Here is a 23,063-nt window from a genome sequence, read left to right on the forward strand (position 1 = left end):
TAGTTACATTGCTCTTGCATACAAACCAAGCTGTTATGAGACTCGATAGAGGTCACAAACGATGCTTTTAATGGTTTGTCCTTCGGATTGATCATACACAATCCGAAAAAGCCGCGAATTGATCAAACACAATTCGGAAAAGGCCTCGGATTGATCAAACACAATCCGGTGAAAGGTCGGGGTTGATCAAACACAACCCGGACAAAGAAACAAGAGTGATCAAACACACTCTTGACCCGCGAATAAAATTCCGGGATTTGGGTACATGCACGCACAAAATCTCAAGCATAGAATGGAGATGGAGAAGGGAGGAAAGGATTTTATCCTCCCCGAGTTATTGAACTTGGAAAAGTTTAAGGTTTCAAAAAACATACCTTTCTAAAGGCTGCCGAGAGGAGAAATAACGTTTCGCCTACTTATACTTTGAATTTGGGGCTAAAAATTTGATAGGAGGAGCAGTTCTGGATGGGGAAGCTGTTGTCAAAATTTCAGGTTGATCGGAGCAAGGGAAGGTGGTGAACCGGTGGTCGGTAGCGGCGGCGGTCTGAAATCTTCCGGCGACCGGTTCGGAGACTTTCCGGCCGGTTCTCAGGGTGAGACCGGCGGCGTTGGATCCGGGACGGAGAGAGCTTTTTGGGGATATAAAATTCCGGTGGAGGACAGTCGGAATTTTGGTCGGAAATCGGGAAAAACAAGGCTGCCCGATTTTAGGGTTTAGAAAAAAAATGGTGGGCTATTGGCTCTAGGGTTAGAACAAAGTGCATGATAACGTGATGAAGGATAAAGTGTAGAGACAAAGAGATAGCAAGAGAATCATCATCTTATTCATTGATAGGAGCCCTTTATATAGGGAATTACACAATACCAATATGGTAAGGATATGAATACATAGATCTAGTCTAACTACATATCCTATTGGCATAAGGCCAAGGCACACATAGAGAATATCCTAGAACACAATATATATTTTTAGGGTTGAGTAATTTAGAAATATTATAATTATGTGAGGATATTTTGGAAAGAAAAAATTGACTCCATTACCTTGATTCTGATACCCATCTCCCCCTTGGGTATCGAATAAGGGGTTTTATCAGGAATGAGAAGCAAGTGGGACCCACATCAATTCCAATACCTTGACATGTTAGTAAACGCCGGAATTCACCCATTCCGGAATCAATTACACCACTCTCAATTCTATTCTAGGTTAGTAAACATACCCTTAGTTCATTCTTTGAGGGAGCAGTTGCAAGTATAGTTGCACAGCGTGACGCTCTGTTCGTGATGTTTTAGTCCGAGAGATTTTTTCTTGGAATGCGTTTTCTTCAAGATCCCCGAACTCAGAAAAATGAAAAAGAGGCTACCTTTTTATAGACGTGCGTGCCAAAGTCTCTCTCCGATCTGCTCAATAATAATAATTGGGAAGCTGATAGGAAACACCGGTCTCAAAAGATCTTCAATCTGCAACATGAGAGTGATTCAGAAATCATAGTTCCAGTACCAAGCACATACCCCAACCCCATGGTTTCAGTTTTGCCCCACTACATGGGAGTACCAAGCATGATCAACTGTGACCACATCTGTAACCTTCTGGCAATACGCGGCTTATACACAAGGCCATGTGAAAGGTGAATGTATCATGTTAAAGCTTCAACTGAAGCCCGAAGAAAACTCATGTTTTTCCGGAAAATGGCGAAAACACCTTCTCTCAATACTAGATTGCTCGGTCTTCTTTGTTATGCTTAACAAGCCATAGCAGCTCAATACAGTAGTGATAATGATTATAGTAAAACATTTTACACTCGATCATAGCAGATCTTTCTATCTACTGAAGTTCTAAAAGGGTTTGCCTCATGTTTGTGTTTAGAATCAATTAATGAATGACATAACTTGTAACGGACTTTTACTAATATATGTAAAGTTCTAAGCACAACAGAGGTCATGAATGTGTACAGTCGCGTATCATTGGTGCTCCCTAGTGAGAGTTTGTCGAGTTATACGTCTCCATTGCGTTAAAATACGCACTTTCTGCATTTGCGACCCTCATCTGAAACATTGTCCATTCCTTTCTGCACCTTTCCCTCACCTGGCATCGGGATACAAAGTCATATTAGCTAAACTTATACTTGTCTAATTAAGTTTCCTGTACGTTTTTGGTATTGTTGCTGCTTAAAGGGTAGCTTTTTGCCAAGAAGAAGAATAAGAATAATTAGGTGGGTAATTGCCAAGACAATGACTACAATTAAGAAGAATAAGGGGATTCACATACCCCTTGCCATGGTGCCTTTCCGTTTTGTGATTCACCCTGCCAAAGCCAAGAGATGAATTTAGTATTTCTATCCAATATGTAAAATTTGGTTACTATGGAAATGTGAAAGAGGGCTGTGTTGTCTTACCTGATTACCAAGTGATGGAACAGTTTGATGAACAATCCACTGAGAATCTACAACTCCTATCTTCTCATGGGCAGGCTGTTTTCAAGTAAACATATTTGAATTATGACTTTATGACTTCAGATGAAGTCCCAACAAGGAAACTAATCGTTGAAGAAACATAATAGAAACAGATTGGACGTGGGTCACTCACCTCTACACATTTTCTAAGGGCAAAGTCGAGACCCCACCCATGGACCAAGTCATTCTGCAATCCCAAAGTGTTGCCAATAAAAGTTATAGAAAAGCACACAGTATAGATCATAAAATTTAAACTAGCAAGCTGGCAAAATAATCGAGGACTAAAAGTGGTGATCATGAACAAGATTATGATCACCAATTATACCTGAATCATATGCCACACACAGCGCCAGGCGCTTCGGGAAAATACAGGAGCCATGATCTCAACAAACCTAAATCAAACAAGAGTGGCAACAAGAAATGATTATCAAACCAAATGAGAGACAAAACCGGAGTACAGAAGCAAAGCAAATATAAACAACATCAGCAATTATAAATATCATTAGGTTCTTACGCTGCACATGGTGGCAGATGTGGGTCAGTGCACCAGCCTGGTTTCTCCTGTGTTTGTCTGGAATAAATTAGGGACAAGGATTGCAAGGTTATTTTATATTCTAAACCTCAAACTAGACAACTTTCAGCATAGGTCAGACGAGCTTACTTGTGAACTTCACGGTCACCTCTTCTCTTTGTCATCTGCCATGTCAATCCTTTGTTAGGTTCTAAACCAGGCTGTGAAATTTCCAAACCATGCTTCCTGACTAGCTTTATGTATCTGATGTTGGATACATAAGAAGGCACATGTAAGTTTTTCAGTAAACTAACAAATACAACATAAAGTTACTTGGTTACCAAAGACTCACTCTTCAGCATTAAAATGCTCAACTCCGAGGTCTTCATCCCAGATAAATATGTAATCGTAAGGGGCCACAATGTCAGGATGCAAAAATCGCTTGGCATACCACCTTTGACAAAGATTCCAAAGTCATAAACCAGAAATCCATTACATAATTTTGAAGTACAAATATGAGGTAGCAATGTTCTTACCATTTAGTTTGCTTGCGAACACTAACATGTATAGCCCGCTTAGACCACTCCAGGTCATCCCATTCAGTTGTTATCCCATCGTAATGGAAAAGAAGAATCGTGAAGTCCTCTGAAAACTGTGAGAGAACCGTATTTAGTTACCTACATCCACATCAGAGAGAGATACAGAGAGAAAGAAAGAGAAAGATACCTTTTTCACAGCTGCATCAATATTCTTTTTCTGATTGATACCCACAGTGAATGTCACAAGGTACCTAGGTTTGGTTGTTAAGTCCTGCAAGCCAACCAAATAAGCAGCCTCTTAATAATAAACACCATAAGACCACATTAAAGAGTCACTGAAAGACTAGTGAATGAAGCCTCAAAGTGAGGGACCATCTAAAGTATTTGCAATGTTATTCTGTTGTGTTCTAGAGGGAATAACAAATTGACATACAACCCACACATATACTTCTATTTTCACTGAAGTGATCATCACAAAAATCAATTTTCAAAACTTTTATATGAATTACCACTCAACAAACATCAACACATCCTTTCTCAAAAAAAAAAAAAAAAAAACATCAACTTATAACCTTCCAGGTTGTTTGCACTAAATCATCAAGTCATGTCATTTTAGAGTCCAATACACAAAAACAAAACAAAATATCTGCAAGAAAAACTGTTTTCTGGACAATAAGTGGATTCCATGGACTCTACTATGAAGACTCACAAATACTAGATTGGAGCATTCCAGGGGTTGTGGAAAGCTCAAACTGTAACGGTATTAATTGTACAAGTATATGTAGAATAGACACCTCACTAGGCTTGCCCCATAATCTGCGCAAGTAGAAATCCGACTCAGCTTCAACAATTCCTGGGGGTAGCATTTCTGCACCTCTAGGATTTGTGGGCACCCAAATCTACAAAAATGGAAAGGAAGATTAGATGAGCATGAGGAGATGTAACTGTTAAGAGTCTGGATAATCAATTATTATTTGTGATGAAAAGTTGTCACATCGGAACAGGAAATTTTCGACCATACTTGTATTGCTACACATATCACGTAATTATTACAATCGCTATAGCTCTTCCAACACTTGCTTTAGTAATTAGAGGGTTCAGTTGAACAATCATGGTTATCAAACTATAATCTAAGACATTCCGAATAAATAATTGTTTTTAAATTAAATTTTTTAATTCAAGTCTGTCATATGCTTCCAGGAAAGATGTATCCATAAAAATTCATACTATTTAGTTAGGTATCATTGAGTTGAAACGGACCAAAAGTCTATTAATATATAACAAATCTGCAAGGACTCAAATGCAGTTATAGAACTAGTTCATTGAATTTTGAATAACCTTAGTGGCACACTCAATAGAATACAAATTTCATAATGATGTAAAACCTCTCATCATAGAATTTCTACTAATCATGATTAGGGAAGAGGAGGTATACCTTAGATGTATCATTTACTCTCTGAGATTGAGAAGAGCTACTATTTTTCTTCACATAAGAATAAAAATCTGAGACACTTGATTTCCCATTGTCATTGTATGATAGATCAACTGATGGAAGAAGGCTGGATGAGAGATTCAGCTGTCAAAGTTTACGCACATTAAATCTGTTTCACCATCTCAGTGAGGATGGAAAATAGTATAAATAAAAAACATTCCGCACCTTTGTTAATGACAATGTTGGAAAGGATACACCTATCAAGAATCCAAAAACTACTCCTACAAAAGTTGTCACAATAAGCCTCATAGTCTCATTCGGTTTTCTACTAACCGCACTGCAGGCAAAAAAAAAAATGCAAATGTTACAGAGTTAATTGGAACTAGAGGCAATTGGAACTCAAGAATAAAATAATAAAAAAAACAACAGTCGGTTCTTTTGAAGGGAAATAGGCTGTCATAAAATATAACCTGCGTGAAAGGATTCCCATCTTATTTACAAGCTTCTGACTACAAATGCATGGAAAAAGGAACTGCAAGTAGAAAGCGATAGCTGATCTGCATTATTTAACAGGTTTGAGTTGGCAATTCCCCTTAAAAGAAATGATGATCCTCATGGAAGGAACAAATACCTGGTTTGTGGTATAAACAGGAAGATAAGTTGGAGTACACTAATTTCAGGAATTCAAACAAGATTTTATAACTCCTTACTACTCAAATTTATAAAACTGAAGAAATTTCAACTGAGAATGACTAGGATAACTGGGTTGACAAAAACAGAGAGATAGGTTTACACTTGCAAGTCATAGCCCAAAGCTCCTAAGCTGACATTCTTCACAATGCTAAGGAGATACTGAAAGACGGAAACTCTGCATTTCGCTCAATGACCAATCCTCAGTTTTGACTGCGTCAGACCAAGTTTAAGTGCACTCCTTCAAGAGTTTAAGCACGACTCTATGATTCAGTACCACAAGAATTACAACTACCAAACAGCAGAGTATGATTCAAATATCAGTGTTGACAAAACCATACAAAAGACTGGACAGCACTTACAACTCAAAAACCCAAAGCTTAAGAACAACTACTAACTCTCCTCTCTCAGTAGGAAATCAACCTTACGGAGTACAATGACCATTTAACAGCAGCAATTGCACACTCTGCACTCAAACATATCAACTACACCGTGTTCAAACTCAATGTGATCGAAACCACAAGCAATAAAAATCATGTGCTTCTTCCTCCGTCACCTCTCCCACTAGAAATTCAAAACACCTATTCAAACCCTAAGATTACAACTACTACTACCTCCCTCCCTCCCTAGCTACGCAACGCATGTGCTCCGTTTGAATTCACACACCAAAACGTCAACCCTAAGCAACAAAGACCGGCCTCCACACGAGAAACCGCGCTTACTTAGCCTCAAAGATAGAGACGCAGACCTAAACAACGTAAACCACTAGCCTAAACCTCACATCATTAACCAATTCTCAATCAAACACATCAATTATTTTCAAAAATCGGAAATATTAACCTCCACGACCAAAATCGAATCTCTACGAGGATCTAGCAGCTTCGAAAACAGCAAAATCATCAATCGATTTGCTTAAAACTCCGGCAATCAGATTCAAAATGCGGAAAATAATAAACAAAACAAAACAAAAAACGAAAAATCAAGATGAACCGAGTAGATAGCTACTGAAGTATATAACCTTTTTTTTTTAGTCAGAAGCAAAATTAGAAACGTAAATAGAAAACGAAAACGGACCTCATAAGGATGAAGATCTGCAGGCGAGTCACGCGAGAAGTCCAAAGCAGCTGGGCCAACGAACTCGGATGATCTTCGAGGAACGAAAAGCGTGATGAGAAAACGGCGAAACGGCGAAACGGCAAGAAGCGGTTTCAGTTTGGTCACGGCAAGAATGTGATGATTCGAAGAAGAAGAAGAAGAAGAGAGCTGAGGGGAGACTTGGATTGGACTAGGGAGGGAAACATAAGAATAAGGGGGAGAAAATGAGGGAGAAGGGTCTTAATATTTATCGGGGATGGATCTATAACCGGTTCTTTATTTTGTTTTTTGGGTTAGAAATTTCAAATACCGGATTATTTAGACTTGGAACAGTCCATAATAGGTAAAACCCAACTTCTATTTATTATTCCAATTTCATATGATATTTGGTTTTTTATTTTATTTTCTTTTTTGAGTTACACTAGAGAAAATGTGGCGACTTTTGTCTTAGTGCTTTTGCTTTTCTGGCTTTTTCTTCTTGTTTATTTCTTTGTGCCGCTTTTGGTCTTGTTGCTGTGTTTTTTCGAGTAACTATTTTGTGATTTTTGATCACAGAATGATATTTTCGTCTATTTATTATTGATTCAGATTATTATAAAGAGCAAATAGAGACAAAAATGAAATATCTTTAGGTGACGAGTTGTGCAGATTATTAGGTTGTAATAATTTTCTCACTTTTTACCTATGAGGGGAAAATTAGATGCTGTGAAAAATTGTCAACTCAGTTATGATCCATGGAAACTAGGTTATGGCTCAAATTGACTTACCAGAAAATTAAAAATATGAAAGAATTGTTTGTTAAACATCACAATCCTCATAAACAATTTGACCTTATATATATATATATATATATATATATATATATTTCTATTTTTCCTTCTATGGGGGAGGAAAAGTTTGAGGAGAAAATTACTGATCTTGATTCAAATTAGATGATACAGAGGTTAATGTAGCAGGTCCCTACCACAAAAGATGTTTCCTGGTTTTGGGGCCAGAATCTCATCATCCACCCCAAGATCTAGTACAGTTTCAATTTAGTAATTGGTTCTCTCTCTTATTATTTGCTAGCATTTTCCATATTTATTTTCAACTCAAAGACATATGCCATTTTTAAGCACAACACATCCAAACCTCAAAGTAGAAACAATGGCCAAAAGGAATTTTAAAACCAAAAAAATTTCAAAAGTTGTAAACAAAAGATCAAGTTGAGACAGTGAACACTTGTGACAAAGTAAGATCTATGTAACAATGGCTTCCATATTCGATGATTACTTGTTCTTGGTTATGAGATTGAATAAGAGCTTAAAGTATGTGAGGATGAGTTGAGATTCAAATTGAAGGCTTGGCAATGCCATATTTTTAATTTAATATACAAAAATTCAATATACATTTGCCACAATGGTTAAGAGGCTGAATAAAAATCTTATAATCTTCTTTCAAATCACAAAATTATCAAAATAATCGGACATTGTGCTTAGTTACGACGCGCGTATTGAAGACTTAGGGATGTCATTGGGTTACTTTTCTTTTGATTTCAAAGAAATTTCCGGTCATGACTTAATACCCAATTAATTAGGCCATTTTGTCACAAGATTAAGGAAGGAACAAGGTTTCAAAGACAACTTGACAAGTGACACAAGGAGAAGATTAGGCTGTCTCAATCATTCTTGACTCCTCAACACTATGAATTATTTAAATCAGACGACTAGGAGGCCACTAGGGGAAGTACGAGTACGTTAGTGCCCTCAAAATGCTCCCATTATTCTCTTGACCGCGCATCAGACGGTTCAGAATAGTCAATCAGCCGTAAGCAACAATTCGCGACCAAACGTCTGCACGACTTTGACTTAGCCCCGGCCCCGACCTGACCTAACACCCAGAGCAAGCACCGAGCTCCACGTGTCCCCCGCCACCCCCGTCAAGAGGGTCGGTACGCCAAGCGGCCACATATTTCCAGCCATTTTGGTGCTTGCACGTGTCACGTGCACGCTCAAAGGCCTAAGCGGATTCGGGCCCACGTTTTGGACATTTCAGCAGGGACTGACAATGATGTGTCTAATTCTTATGGGCCAGGGTGCCAGGTCGTTCGTATCAAACCGTAATTATACGAATACATGTACAGGGATTAATATTCTCTTCTCCTTCTTTCCTGTTTTATTGCTTAGCTTAGGGCTTAAGGTTAAGAAACATGTTAGGGATGATTGATAATGCCAAGAGATATGATAGATCTGTATCATTCAGATGTAAACAAAGTTTGTGTGACAACTACATTTTGGTTAAGATGAATAAAGACAACGTGAAAAGAGTCTCTGTTTTTTCAGAAATTATAACGATATAAAATAAGGACTAATTTTCTTTTTTTGTGTTAGTTCTCATTTCAGCTTGTAAGATAATTACATTTGTTTATAGAGAATCACTTAAATGTTACATCTCTACAAATAAAGCAAGTCAAAATTACATAGCACAAGAAATTAAATATTTGAAAATGTACAAATATAGGAATGAATAAAAAGTGTAATATCTATTTTGGATTTTGTGAGTTGAACCTAACTTAACCAATTACCTAAGAAATGAGATGTTTTAAGTATGGGCAGGCCTACACCTAAATTAGGTAGTTGGGTGTAGTGTCCTTTGTCATGAATTGTTCAAGTGTGAGTATGCCCCAATAATGCTCCCACTTTCAGATTTTGTCACGTATAGATATGAGTGGTCATATGACCCTATGAAATTTGCAGCCATCAATAGAAAAATCTAGTTGTGAATTAAGTGGATGGTTTTCTTTGTTTTAGTCAAGGTTTGGCCTTTATATTCATGAAGCTGACCCATCCCCAACAGAGTCCTCCATAGTTCATTAGGTGGGGAGGTCACAGATTATAAGTGAGGGAAAAAATGGGGTGATTGGTGGTAAGAATGAGAAAGGACTAGTGGTTTTAACTTTCAAGAGAAGAGACTAGTGGAATCCTTCTCGTTCCACACCTCCACCAACATGAATATATCTGAATACATACATGTGAAGAATTATTTTACCAGTATAGCTTAAAATTCATGAAGTTAATCCATCTCCAAAGACTAGTATACAAACCTTGGTTAGAGCTAGGCCACAAACTACTGAAGCAAACTGCATTCTATAAGCCAATGTGATTTAGGGCTGGAAATTGAAACACAGGTCTTCTACTAAAATAAGGATCTGCAACTTGTCCAAAGACAATGTGATTTAGAACTGAATAGTGAGCTATCTACGTGTGTACATCGTAGACTTGTGGTTCAACCTTGTCTCAGACTCTACCGTCAGTTCTCACGGCAAAAGGCTTCCTGTATTTCCGGCACCCCAGATGGGTTTGCACCGGAGATGGCGTCCAGTCCTCCGTGTGGATGAGCACCTCAGTTACCTGCAGGTCAAAGTAATAATAAAGCAGTGATCTTAATCACTTAACATCAACATGACAACCGAAGATAACTGAGCCTTAGAAAGCATAACTGCATAACCGAAGATTCTCACAGTATGGTGTTCAGATTTCAGAACAGAGAAATTATCGTCCAGAAACACAGTATAGCACTAGCAAGGTCCAAATTAATCGAGGCAAAGCCCAGTACTCAGTAGATTGTAAGCTTTAATTTTTACACACAGTGATCCAGAATGATACATTTTTGGAATCAGTTCTTCAATATATGAGGTTTCAGTAGCCTAATTCTTTTCAATTATTTCTGTACAAACTGTGCATGATGTGGAAAGACAGAAAGGCTATACAGAATTACTTGCTCCAAATTGCAAATATTAGATGCATAATGCATGATCAAGAAAGGACTCCCAAATTCTACCACCACATTCTCACTAATAGTCAAACAGGGGCAGCAGGACTACGCTTTTCTGTTCGTTGATCTATGCATCCAGAAGGGGGCCATCAGTACCAGAGAATTCCATGAGAGAAGGAAGCCAGAGTTCGACTCGAGTTCCACCTGCTCCAACGGCAGCATCTGTGTTCCGAGGTGATATGACACGGACAACACAACCATAACTTTCGAGTATCTCGCGAGCAACAGTCAGCCCAGCAACAAAATTCCATGTCATGTTGTCTTCAACCATATTTTCTGAGAGGAGATCAGTTCCAAAGGGTGCGAGGGAATGCATTTGTGTCTGAAGTTGAAAACATCAAAAGTACAATTTATCTATTAGAAATAGTAATAGGCCAAAAATACATTTCAGCTGTGTAAAATTGCAGGTATTGATTTGGTTACAAATTATCACAAAGAAGAAACCCTGTTTAGTAAGTCTCCAAGCAAGCAACTCTAGTATTGTTGACAGTATGAACTGTTAGTAAGGTTTTATCTGAACAGAAAGTCCCATTTAAATATATTTTTCACTACCACACCCCTAAAGTATTTGAACGTTCAAAACATATAATTGTTGGTACTCTCAAAGTTCAAAACATATAATTGTTGGTACTCTCAACAGGCGGTGAGTGAAAAATGGTAAATGTATAGAAGGCAAAGTTTACGAAGTTAGAAGTTTGTGATTTTACCATATAATGCATGTCAGGCCCATTGTCATCAATTACTACAAGAGCACCTCCTGCTGGAGCTCCAGTAGACACAATTTCTACCTTTCCCCCAGCATGTGTACGCAATAATGCACTTTCGATTAAATTGCTCAGAGCCTGTCGTAAAGCAGGTTCTTCGACAGCTACTTCCAAAGATTTTCCAAGTTCACTGAGTTCTACTACACGCTGCTGGTTATGGGCAAGAGGTTTTACAGCTTCTACCAAATCTACCAGTATATCAGAAACATTGCATGGTCTTCCTGACATAATTGACAAGCGTAAGACATATAAAACTTCATGAATGAAATCAACATTAAGTTATCTCGTATGCCAAGTATTCATATCGAGCTGCATGTACTTGTGAATCAAAATTTATGCAGTCAATCGTTTGTTTATCATCTCAAGTATGAACCTTAGAACTATACCTACCTAATTCCATCTTGCTGTAAAGGAGCAAGGGCTAGAGGTGGCATCGGCATTTCTATATCTTTGGTTGCAGCATTTAAAGAAAGTTGTTCACGAGAAATTTGCATCTTTATGCTGGAACTATCACTTGGCAAGTCATTCAATAATTGGGACTTCCGTGCATCAGGATAGACATATGTAGAGTCATGTTCGTTATAGCGCATAATATTAGCCTGAAAAGAATTAACATGAAAAGGTCAATCAATGTGTCTTGGACTATAAAAGTAACCAACAACTATAATTCAGGAAATTAGAAGAGCTTCATAATTTTTGAAGAAATCAGCAGTCCCAGAGAGAGAAAGATTGAGTGCCTTAGTCAAGTAAACAGCATCTTGGAGTTGCTGAAGGGTATCTTTCACTTGATCGCCTTGTACCAGTATATCTTCAACAATGTCATAAGAAATCTACATAAGCATATGACTCCAATGTAAATATAGGATATAGAACATATATAGATTCCTTTCAAAAAACAACATATATTGATATATAGGTTATCTGAAACTTAAAAGCAAGGTTCTGTTAGAAGACAAACCTCACTTCTCTTTGTATGCAAGGACAACATTTTACTTAAAGTTCGAATGCTAGAAAGAGGACCACGAATCTGCAGAAATACAATAACAAGAAGAAAATTTTAATCACTCCAACAAGCAAATGCAAGAAACCCAAATACTACAAAAATTGTCTTACCTGCTCAACGAGACTGCTCATCCTTATGTTATTCTGCCACGACGATTGCTGGAGTAACATTGCTTTCTGAAAAAGAAAAAGATAAACATTTTCCCTAAATCAAAATGTGAAAGAATTTGAAAAGACAAAGATACAGAAGCATAACCTCGTAAACTACCTGATCCATAATATATGCCATAGCCAAAGACCGAGAAATGTTGATAGCAATTGACCTCTGCTCCGCACTAAACCTGTACATAGTCGCTACTTGTTCCGGCTCATCCTCCAAAGAGTGATCATCCCAAGACTTGACATCAGAGCCCCGGGGCAACGCATAGGCTTCCTCCGGAGTCGGGCAGTGAATCAAATCACAGCCTTCACCCCGGACACTCCCAGCCGGCGGCATTTCCATCCTCGGTGACTCAGCAACCAAGAACCCCACCACAAAAGGGTGCTTCACCATAGGAAACACCATAGCTTTACACTCGGCTACAACTTCCACCTGCAGAACGTGTTCCACTAACTCACTAACATATCAATTTGCAACTCTAGAAATTCAAAACTCAAACTCATCGGCTAACAACTTACTTTGTGATTGGAAAGAACAGCCTCGGCGGCGCGAAAACCAGTAGCACTAAAACTTCCAACTAAAATCACAATATCTGATGCATTCACTCCCGGATAGCAAGTCACTCTACGCAGCTCTAACCGGTCCATCACATAACTACCAGCTGGTCTTACATATACCTAATCATATAATCAAAACAAAATTAGTAATAATTGGAGAAATTAAATATGAATTGAGCTAAATCGGAAAGAATGATGAAGTGACTGACGGAGAGGAGAGCGTCGGGATCGACGATACGGCGGAAGAGGTCGAGCTGCTGAATGCAGAGGCGCTGGAAGTCGGGGCTAGGCAAAACAATGCCGTTTTTCTGATCCTTTTCGATTCTCTGCATGAAGTGGACGGGGGAGGTGGAGGCTCTGCGGATGGCGGAGGCGACGGCGGAGGCGGAGGGGACCATGGAGTTGTTGGAGTCGGGGTGGCCATCGGAGGGGGTGTGGGTGACGTGGCGGATGGTTTGGGGGGTGGGGGAGGAGGAGGCGGTGGCGACGAGGTGAGGTCTGTGAGTGGGTTTGAGGGAGGTGGAGGGGAGTTTGGGGGGAATAGGGGGAAGGAGGAGGGTAGAAGTGGAATTTGAGGGGTGTTGGTGAGTGATTGCAGAAGAGAGAAGCATTGGGAGGAGTTGCAGGAGGAGGTTCGGCCGTTGAGGGAGGAGGAGGAGATAAAAGTCAATTTGCCGATAAAATGCAACTGATTTTTCAGTTGAGGTTTTGGAGGAAGGAAATAACAGAAAATGAGTAGAGAGTACGGACGGGGGGAGATGTGGCCAACTGTGAGCCAAACGACGTCGGGTTGCTGCAGCAACTTGGCGGTAAAAAAGTGAAAATTAGAAGGCGACGGACGCCGTCTGTGGGAATCGAACCCACGACCACGTGGTTAAAAGCCACGCGCTCTACCAGCTGAGCTAAGACGGCTGTTGGATCGGTGTTCTAATTGTTGTATCAAACTTACAAAAAACTAAGTAATGAACGATTTAGAAGAGAAAAAAAAAAGACTCTATTGGAGATGCAGGGGATCGAACCCTGTACCTCCCGCATGCAAAGCGGGCGCTCTACCATTTGAGCTACATCCCCAAGATGCTACTCCTTTCTCTTAAGAACATAATTATCGACTGTTAATATGTTAACACATTTTCTACCCTCTTGAGGTTACCAAATCTTCATCTTCACAAATGGTTCGTTTTCATTCTTTAAAAAGAACCGATTAACTCCACAATTGATTAGGTATACTTAGTATTACAACTCGGGACGTTTTCAACTTGAAATTGTATATGAATTAAATAATAAGGAGGGAATTCGAGTCTCTAACATGCATCATATCAAATAAAACTAAGGTATTTCCTTAACCATTCTTTCGTTTTGAATTCTTACGTTTATTACGTGTTGTAAAGTCGAACAATTTTGCGTTCGCCGAAATGATTATCAAAACATCACGCTCAACATATTTGAAATGAAATATGTTTAAGTTGGTAAAAATAAGAGCGATGAGCTGACAAATGGAATCTTCTATTACTAGCAGTTTTTTAGCAGGCTAAAATAAGAGTCAAAGACAGTTAATCACAAACTTGCAAGACTGAAATCTTGTAATTACTCCACCTAATGCTATTTTAAATCCTTGACCACACTTCTAACGGCTCGCAACTTTGACCCCACGAACCCTAACCGCTCCCATTCCCCTTCCTTTTGCCTCCTCACTTTCACCGGTTCCTTCTTTATAGCCGTTGCTCTCTCTCTCTCTCTCTCTCTCTCTCTCTCTCTCTCTCACAACCACAATGACGACCACCGCACAAAACGCCGCCGTTTCACACCCCGAGCTCTCTCCATCAATCTCCGCCCCGCCGGATTCAGTCTCCGCGTTTTCTTCCCTAAAGCGGAAGCGGCCACCGAAGATCGAGATCCCGAACGTCCTGCAAGAAATTAAAACCGAGAAGAAGCACGCGCAGCGAAACGGCGTCGTTTGCTTCGGCGGGAACGGAGTGGCGGTCTTCTCCGCGAAAGGCAAGAAGAAGTTCATGGAAGACGCGCATAAGATTGTTTCTTGCTTAGAGGGCAACTCGAAGAGAGTAAGGAGTCAATTGATGAATTTTCCAATTTTGGATTGATGATTTTTATTTTTATTTTTTTTAAATTTTAATTTCCAATTGTGTTGATGAAAATGTGTAGGGTTTCTTTGGGGTTTATGATGGGCATGGTGGAAGTAAAGCTGCAGCGTTTGCTGCTGAGAATTTGCATAGCAATATAATTGAAATGATGGAAGGTTGTACAGAAAAAGAAGAGGCGTTTAGAGCTGCGTATCTGAAAACAGACCAGGATTTTTTGAAGCAGGTAAGTCTTATCTTTTCGCTCAATTGATCTGATTCGATGTGTTTTTTGCTCCGAATTGGAGGTGAATATATGACATTACATGAGGATGCAAGGTGTTAATTGAATTATGAACTGTTAATTGATTACTGGGAGCAAATGCAGGGTGTTGGGAGTGGTACATGCTGTGTGACTGCGTTAGTCGATGAGCAGGAGGTTGTTATTTCGAACTTGGGAGATTGTAGGGCTGTTCTCTCTAGAGGTGGAGTGGCGGAAGCTCTTACAACGGATCATACTGCGGCACAGGAGAGCGAACGCCAAAGAATACAGGATAAGGTATTTGACATCATATTGTCTAAAATTGCGTTGTGTTGGTGGATATTTGAGGAATGTCTAAGTTTTAAATGATGGTAAATGTTGATATTGTGATTAGGGAGGATATGTGGAGTTCCATAGAGGAGCATGGAGGGTCCATGGGATTCTCTCTGTTTCGAGAAGCATTGGAGATGCTCATTTGAAGGACTGGGTGCTGGGGGTGCCTGAAACAAAGATCTTACAGCTGACTCCTGATATGGAATTTGTTGTATTAGCTTCAGATGGTCTGTGGGAAAAGGTAAATGAAGTTTTGAGCATGATAAGTTCATGTTGGATTTGGAAATAGCTCAAAAATGGGGCAGATCTATAATATCTTGTTCTCTCATTGCCTGTTTCACCACCTGCTTGTGCATTCTCATCTAGGGCAATCCTAGGTCCATCTTTAATATTCAAAAATACTCTGCATTGACTTTCCTTTTGATGTCCTGATATTCTTGTGAGGCACTGGAATGGCATCGATCATATGAAAATATGTGTGTGTTGTGTTTGTGCGCACGCGTGTGCATAGGCTAGGTTCCTTGTATAAGGTTAATTTTCATCCTGAGTGTCTTCTTTTTCCAGTATTGACATTCAATGATCATGATTCCATTGAAGATTTTGAATTACATATAGCATTTAAGTTTGATGTAGGTTCTGTTATGCTCGATCAATGCATCACATGGCATGCATCATAACTCCTGGGCAGATAATTAAAATGCTGCTGTGACGAAGAAGCTATTTAATTTTTTGCTATATAATGGGTTAATTTTGTTTTCCAGAGTGTCTTCCATTTCCAGCATTGTCATCAATGATCATGTCCTGTTATTATTATGCAAGTTTTGATTTAAGAGTCTGTGTAGTTCATAACTTCATATGGCATTTAAGTTTTGCTCTAGGTTCTGTTATTGCTTTATGAATGCAACACATGACATACATTATATCTCCAGGCCAGAGAATTAAACTGATGCTTGGTGAAGAAGCTAATTAGGTGTCTCATTGATAGTAGGACTTGGATATGATGTGCAGAGATTAATTGTGAAATCAATCGTGCATAAACTTTTCATTAGTTTGAAAATTCAAGTGTAGGGTAACAAATGTTTAACATCCTGTCCAAATTTTTGAAAATCATTCCTTCTAAATTTTGTGCTGATCATTTTATCTAGGTTGGGAACCAAGAAGCAATTGACTCGGCGACACGAATATATTCAGTTCAGAAGAAAATGGCACCCCCAGGAAATGGACTGAAAGTTAACGAAGAGGACCATCGGTGTGTCAGTGTTAGCCCTTCATCAAAATTGCGAAGGACTATGTTGGTAAAGGAAACAAAAGTGACCCAATCCTCAGGAGAACTTCAGATAGATACTAATGATGAGAGTGGCTGTGTTAGTGCAAGCCCTTCATCAAAGTTGCCTAGGATTTCATCGGTGAAGCAACCAAAAGGGACTCAATCCCCTGGAGAACTAATGTTAGATGATAATGAGGATTATGGCTATGTCAACGTGAGCCCTTCATCGAAGTTGCGAAGGATTTCCTTGGTTAAGCATCCAAAAGGGACCCAATCTCCAGGCTACAAGAAGACACTCTTCAGCTCTAAAGATGCTGATAATGACTTCCCAAGTGAAAATGAAAGCCCTCCATCAAAGCCAAGAAGGTTATCAATGGTAAAGCGAGTAAATATAAAGACTGAATCTCCCATAAAAGAGAAGAGTGGATGTAAGATGAGACCTTCCTGTGGCGAGAATGATTTTGCAAGTGAAAACGAAAGCCCTCCATCAAAGTCAAGGAGAATATCATCGGTTAAACGAGCAAACATGAAGAGTGAATCTCCCATAAAAGAGAACAGTGGATGTACAATGAGCCCTGCCTCTGGTGGATTGGTGACTGCTTGCAAGGAGCTTGTGAGCCTTGCTCTGAGTAGAGGTAGTTTGGACGACATTACCGTAATGATAATTGATCTCAATCATTTCAGATGCAACGAGGCCAGGTGACACAGAGCTGTTGAAAGTCTAATCCTCACTGAATCTACATAAACCTGTTGAGGGAGTATACATTAGATTCTTTAACCAGCTAGTCACTTTTTCTCTCTAAAAACCTTAATGATCTCGCGCCACCTGAAGCTGACTCTAATGTTAATCTTCAGTTCTGAACTACCACTCTTTTGTTAGTGATTCTTGCTCAGCTTTGATTTGTACAACGTGTGGATATCTGTGAATGTAGGTATTGCTGTATTGAATTACAATGTACCGGTGATAATTGAAGCTTCAGTATCCGTTCACTGTGTCATATCCGTTCTAGATGTCTTTTCTAGATGAAGCATCAATGAAAGTTTAACAGTGTCATATCCGTTCTTCTGTCTTTTCTATAACCTTGCCCACCACAGGTCCGCAGTACAGGACATTGTACTCCATTTTTTTACTGTATGCTGTTCAACGCTGAGGTGAAAAAACCCTGGTGAACTACACAATGCTTAAACAAATCAAATCATGTGAAACTATGATAACCCACTGTAAACACGGAAAATCTGCGACAAATTACAGAAAGACACGTGTACAAAGAATAATATAATTTTATTGATATAATACGGGTTACAAATCTTTGTGAACTCCTCTGATTCTATCTCCGAATATGGATTTGACTCAAGGGTGACAAACACTTGTTCTTGAGACGTAAAGGGGTCACGAGAGTTGATCACGCTAGTGTTTGGTGAAGAACTGGCTATTTGGAAGCTTGATAGTTCTTCGGGGGATTTTGAGACTTCTGAGTTCTCGGTAGTGATTTTTCTCTCTGTTGTCGAAAGTCCTCCTCTTGATATGAGAGGGGGTATTTATAGTGTCTATGCTCCTCCGTAAATGGAATGTATTGAAGTCACCACTTTAATTGTATTCCTTAATGATATAATTAAATCAATCGCTTTTGATTAATTGATTCAATTATTCAATTTACCGTAATTAAATTAATCAGTCTTAATTGATCGATTTAATTATGACCGATAAGGTATTTCACCCATTTGATTAAATGTCTGATTTCCTTTTCGATAATCGATTTAATTTTTGATTGATATCTGATTATCGATTGACATTTAATATTTGATTTTAGTCAGAATTTAAGGTTTTGTTGTCGACCGACCACTTACATGTCGCCACATGTCATTTCCGACTACTTTTCAACTTTGTCAACTCACGAGCCACTTATGCAATTTGTCGGGCCCATGCGTCTTCCGAATAATTTAATGATTAAATTTTATGTGTCTACAAATGCCCCCACTTCAAGGTGCGTCGTAGTCATGGGTCGGAGGTGTGGCTTGAAGTCCATGCTTTTGATACGGACCATTTTGGGCCACCTTCTTGTGCTCCAAAGTGTGGACTTCCCGAATTTGTAGGGATTCCTAAATTTGCAAGGGTTCCCTATATTTATAGGGATTCCTAAAATTTGCAGGAGTTCCCTATGTTTGTAGGGATTCTTCAGATTTGCAGGATCCCCAAATTTGTAGAGATTTCTCAATTTTGTAGGATTCTCTAACATTTTGGCTTGGTTCGGTAAAGATTTCTGAGCTACCGAATGCATATGAAAAGAAACATTAGATATGTTCTTTCTTCGATTTAATTGATCATTTTTAAGATTTTCTCCGATCAATAATTTTTAGATACCAAGTAATTTGGTATGACCGGAAATCTTTGATTCCCACCATAATTTTTTAGTTTCAACTAGGAAATTACTTGTGCAGCAAACCCTAAAACCTCAATATAAATCGGGATAGTCGCTTGAACTTTGAACTCATCTTTACGGCCGTCGCAAGCTAGGGTTTAGACCCCACCGTCTACATCACTTCTCCTTCTTTGTTATTGGTCGAATGCTAAGGTCTGAAATCTAAGGAGAGCTTCTAATGAGGACCTTATAATGAGGACTAAGTGAGGACTTTCAAATGAATGGTTGGATGAATGTTTTAACTTTTAATTGATATTTTTAAATTCCTATGTGCATGTAATCCAACCATTCATTTGAAAGTTCTCACTTGATCCTCATTATAAGGTCCTCGTTAGAAGCTCTCTTTAGATTTCAGACCTTAGCATTCGACCAATGTAATCCCTCGGTTGATTTCGCAGTGCTCAGTTCATGGGTCCCCATTCCGTTCCTCATCTGCATAGTGCAAAGAGACAATTTTTTTTTCTTTTTCTCGGCATGCACAACAGAAGAAATTTAAGGTGCTTGAAGGTTCCACTTTTAGTTTGATTTCTCTTACTAACGCTCTGACGTGCCCATATAGGGCACCATCATAGTTAATCATGGAATGGATTGACATGGGTAGCAACTGAACCCCCTTAATTAACCATTCTCATGGTGTAACCCTTTTCTTCTCTTACATTTGTTGGGTTTTTTTTTTTTTTTTTTTTTGTGTATTATCAACAATACTAGTCGTACCGATACGTAATTCCTTCTTCTTTTTGTCAGGAGTATGGGTGGAGGAGCAAGAATGATAGTGTACACCTGCAGATTAAGGAGTATGCGACCTCAAATAAAAGAACACGAACACCTAACCACTTGGTTTCTTCCATGTCTTAAGTGTGGGATTAATCTCTCAAAGTGTTTAGGCTTTGCGTACCTTGGCGGCAATTGAAGAACGCAAAGACTTAACTACTTGATTTCTTCCACGTCTTGGGCGTGGGATTAATCGCTCAAAGTGTTTAGGCTTTGCGTGACTCGACATCAATTGAAGAATGCGAACACTTAACCGCTTGATTTCTTCCACCTCCGACATGGGATAAATTACTCAAAGTGTTTAGGCTTTGCATGACTCGGCGGCAATTGAAGAACGCGAACACCTAACCACTTGATTTCTTCCATGTCCGACGTTGGATAAATCACTCAAAGAGTTTAGGCTTTGCGTGACTCGGCGGCAATTGAAGAACGCGGACACCTAACCATGCCACTTGATTTCTTCCATGTCTTAAGCGTGGGATAAATCACTCAAAGTGTTTAGGCTTTGCGTACCTTGACGGCAATTGAAGAATGCGAACACCTAACCACTTGATTTCTTCCACGTCTTGGGCGTGAGATTAATCGCTCAACGTGTTTAGGCTTTGTGTGCACAACGACAGACGACAAAATGAAGAACGCAGACAACCTAAATGCTTGATTTCTTCCACTTTCTGAAAGTGAGAGGAATCATTCAAAGTGCTTAGGCTTTGCGTATTTTTGACTACGAAAGGAAGAGTAGAATTCCGAAGATTGTGCAGAGGCTTCCTCTTTCAAGTTTTGTATGTCCCTTCTTTGACTTGGGAGACACCTCCAAATTCTCGAGCCATAATGAATTCAATGTAGACTTTGATAGCAAGCTCATTACCTTGTTTTGACACGACAATACTCGTAACAACTTCCTGAGCAAGCCCATTTTCTTGTTTTATTATGACTGAACTCAGAAACTCAGAAACTCAGAAGCATCTTCCAAGCTGCCTACGTACTCTTATGAGAAAGAGAGAGATCAAGTCATGATGTAGTTCAAAGATTTTGTGTGTGTGTGTGCGTGTGTGTCATTCGCAGTTTAAGCTCGTGCGGACAAGGAGCATTTTGACTCTTGAGTGGTCTACATGAGGCTCGGCATGTTGCATGTCCCTAGCAAAGACATCGATGACATTGCTTTAAGTTCTTCATAGATGAAGGTAGCATGATTTGACTGAGCCATGTCATCTTCAACGTCTAAACATATCTTCCCTTGTTGTGCGAGCTTCATGATGAGGTCTTTCAAGACGAAGCACTTCTCTACCGGATGACTGATGACACCGTGGTACTTGTAGTATTTTGAATCATTGACGCGACGCATCTCTTCTGGACGTTTGTAGTCTGGCAATTTGATTAGTTCTTTTTCAAGCAAGTTTTCCAACATCTCAGCAACATCAGAATCTAGGAAAAGGTAACTTTTAGGTTCCAAGTCTTTTAGAGTTTGCCTCCTTACTTGATCTTGAGTCGACTGAAACTTCTTTCGTTCATTTGATTTGACTCACATTGTGATCCATGCAGGAGCTGTGCTAATTGCGAGTGACTCCATAACATGCTTGTGACTATGTGGTTCAATGACTTCACCTTGTCTTTGACCATGACTAGCCAAGCTAAGTTCCATGTTATGAGCTCGAGTGGCTAGTTCTTCGAAGGTGCGAGGCTTTATTCCTTGAAGAATGTACAACAAATCCCAATGCATGCCTTGAATGCACATCTCCACTGCTGATAATTCTGAGACTTAGTGTACGCCAACGATTGATGAATTCTACAGCAGACTCGCCCTTTCGTTGTTTGGTGTTGGCGAGCTCTAACATACTCACCATGAGACGTGTGCTAAATAAGCGGTTCAAGAACTCTTTTTCCATTTGCTCCCAGGTGTCAATGGATTCAGGCTCCAAGTCTGTAAACCATTCAAAAGCCTTGCCTCGGAGTGAGCGAACAAATTGCTTCACAAGATGATCACCATCGGTGCCAGCGCTGTTGCATGTTTCAATGAAATGTGCGATGTGTTGCTTGGGGTTACCTTTACCATCAAATTGTTGAAGTTTGAGAGGTTGGTAACCAATTGCCATCCTTAAATTGTCTAGCCGCTTGATGTAAGGCTTGGAATATGTCATTGTGTCTCGAGACGAACCGCCATATTGAGCTTTGATTGTGTTGGCAATCATGTCTTGAAGCTGTTGAACTGACAATGAAGCTAGGATGGAATTTGATTCTCCTTTTTGCTTGGAAGATGATCCACCAGACGTGTCTTTCTTTTCATCATGCAGGTTATTATCCGAGTCATTGTCATGTTGAACTTCTAGCTTCTCCATAAGCGATGCAATTTCTACGTCCTTCTCTTCAATGGTCTTTTGGAGCTTCTCCACTGCTTCAGTCAATTGAGCTATTTGGGCTACTTGTTCTTCCACGGTTGTGACTCTAATCACCATGATTTGCATAGTGCAATGGTCGTCTTCTAGAATCGCTTCATTTTTATTGTCAAGAGGTAATTCCATGTGTGAACCTATCTCTGAATCAACTTTGACCGCGAGCAAGGGAGAATGTTTCCTTGAGTTCCCGGATGACATTGAACGTCTTTGCTTAATGAGGTTTGCCCCCATTCACTAGTGGAAAAAATCACTTAGCCGACGGAACAATAATATTTCCGTCGCCTAAGATCTACTTAGCCGACGGAAAAATATTTCGTCGGCTAAGAAGATCTTAGGCGACGGAAATTTTTACCTAGCCGACAGAACATTTATATATAAATATAAATGATTATTTATGATAACTTAGGCGACGAAAAATTATTCCGTCGCTTAGGTTATATCTTAGTTGACAGAAATATCTACTTAGTCGATGGAACCAAATTTAAAAAAAAAAATTAAATTAAAATTTTTGGCGGGATAACTGCCGCTTAAA

The 23,063-nt window shown here is 39.4% G+C and overlaps 3 protein-coding genes and 2 non-coding genes across 5 annotated transcripts in view; 1 reads left to right on the plus strand and 4 right to left on the minus strand.

The window, feature by feature from the left end:
- Positions 1-1,652: 1,652 nt before the first annotated feature.
- On the minus strand, positions 1,653-6,913 carry LOC101313310. The gene is made up of 15 exons (XM_004299174.1): positions 6,697-6,913; positions 5,403-5,464; positions 5,158-5,269; positions 4,936-5,076; positions 4,295-4,399; positions 3,688-3,771; positions 3,498-3,613; positions 3,314-3,415; positions 3,112-3,225; positions 2,965-3,021; positions 2,776-2,842; positions 2,584-2,637; positions 2,394-2,468; positions 2,267-2,302; positions 1,653-2,083 (listed from the first exon to the last, which is right to left on the minus strand). Exons 2-15 carry the CDS (start codon positions 5,420-5,422, stop codon positions 1,973-1,975), a joined length of 1,194 nt encoding a protein of 397 aa, XP_004299222.1. The 5' UTR covers positions 5,423-5,464; positions 6,697-6,913; the 3' UTR covers positions 1,653-1,972.
- Positions 6,914-10,251: 3,338 nt separating this feature from the next.
- Positions 10,252-13,624, minus strand: LOC101305181. The gene is made up of 9 exons (XM_004301010.1): positions 13,223-13,624; positions 12,975-13,133; positions 12,565-12,888; positions 12,408-12,473; positions 12,253-12,321; positions 12,032-12,124; positions 11,685-11,893; positions 11,238-11,511; positions 10,252-10,852 (listed from the first exon to the last, which is right to left on the minus strand). Exons 1-9 carry the CDS (start codon positions 13,622-13,624, stop codon positions 10,598-10,600), a joined length of 1,851 nt encoding a protein of 616 aa, XP_004301058.1. The 3' UTR covers positions 10,252-10,597.
- A 228-nt stretch (positions 13,625-13,852) lies between these two features.
- Positions 13,853-13,925, minus strand: TRNAK-UUU. The gene has a single exon. It is a non-coding gene; the product is annotated as a tRNA-Lys (tRNA).
- Positions 13,926-14,011: 86 nt separating this feature from the next.
- Positions 14,012-14,084, minus strand: TRNAA-UGC. Its single transcript has one exon. It is a non-coding gene; the product is annotated as a tRNA-Ala (tRNA).
- Positions 14,085-14,782: 698 nt separating this feature from the next.
- LOC101305476 overlaps positions 14,783-23,063 on the plus strand; it is a 14,388-nt gene continuing 6,107 nt past the window's right edge. Inside the window, exons 1-8 of the mRNA XM_004301011.1 lie at positions 14,783-15,073; positions 15,174-15,335; positions 15,477-15,647; positions 15,745-15,924; positions 16,829-16,936; positions 17,147-17,372; positions 17,431-17,442; positions 17,502-17,638. Coding sequence (XP_004301059.1) covers positions 14,783-15,073; positions 15,174-15,335; positions 15,477-15,647; positions 15,745-15,924; positions 16,829-16,936; positions 17,147-17,372; positions 17,431-17,442; positions 17,502-17,638 — 1,287 coding nt within the window. The remainder of the gene's footprint in view (positions 15,074-15,173; positions 15,336-15,476; positions 15,648-15,744; positions 15,925-16,828; positions 16,937-17,146; positions 17,373-17,430; positions 17,443-17,501; positions 17,639-23,063) is intronic.

The sequence above is a fragment of the Fragaria vesca genome, linkage group LG5, assembly GCF_000184155.1.
Source record: "Fragaria vesca subsp. vesca linkage group LG5, FraVesHawaii_1.0, whole genome shotgun sequence".
Lineage (NCBI taxonomy): Eukaryota > Viridiplantae > Streptophyta > Magnoliopsida > Rosales > Rosaceae > Fragaria > Fragaria vesca.

Coding starts and splice junctions, on each gene's coding strand:
- LOC101313310 (XM_004299174.1), bottom strand. CDS start 5,422: ATGGGAATCCTTTCACGCAG. Junction 3,614..3,687: donor TTGATGCAGCTGTGAAAAAG/GTATCTTTCTCT, acceptor GTTCTCTCACAG/TTTTCAGAGGACTTCACGAT. Junction 3,226..3,313: donor GAGCATTTTAATGCTGAAGA/GTGAGTCTTTGG, acceptor ATCCAACATCAG/ATACATAAAGCTAGTCAGGA.
- LOC101305181 (XM_004301010.1), bottom strand. CDS start 13,624: ATGCTTCTCTCTTCTGCAATCACTCACCAACACCCCTCAAATTCCACT. Junction 12,322..12,407: donor TGAGCAGTCTCGTTGAGCAG/GTAAGACAATTT, acceptor GTATTTCTGCAG/ATTCGTGGTCCTCTTTCTAG. Junction 12,125..12,252: donor TGCATACAAAGAGAAGTGAG/GTTTGTCTTCTA, acceptor ATGCTTATGTAG/ATTTCTTATGACATTGTTGA.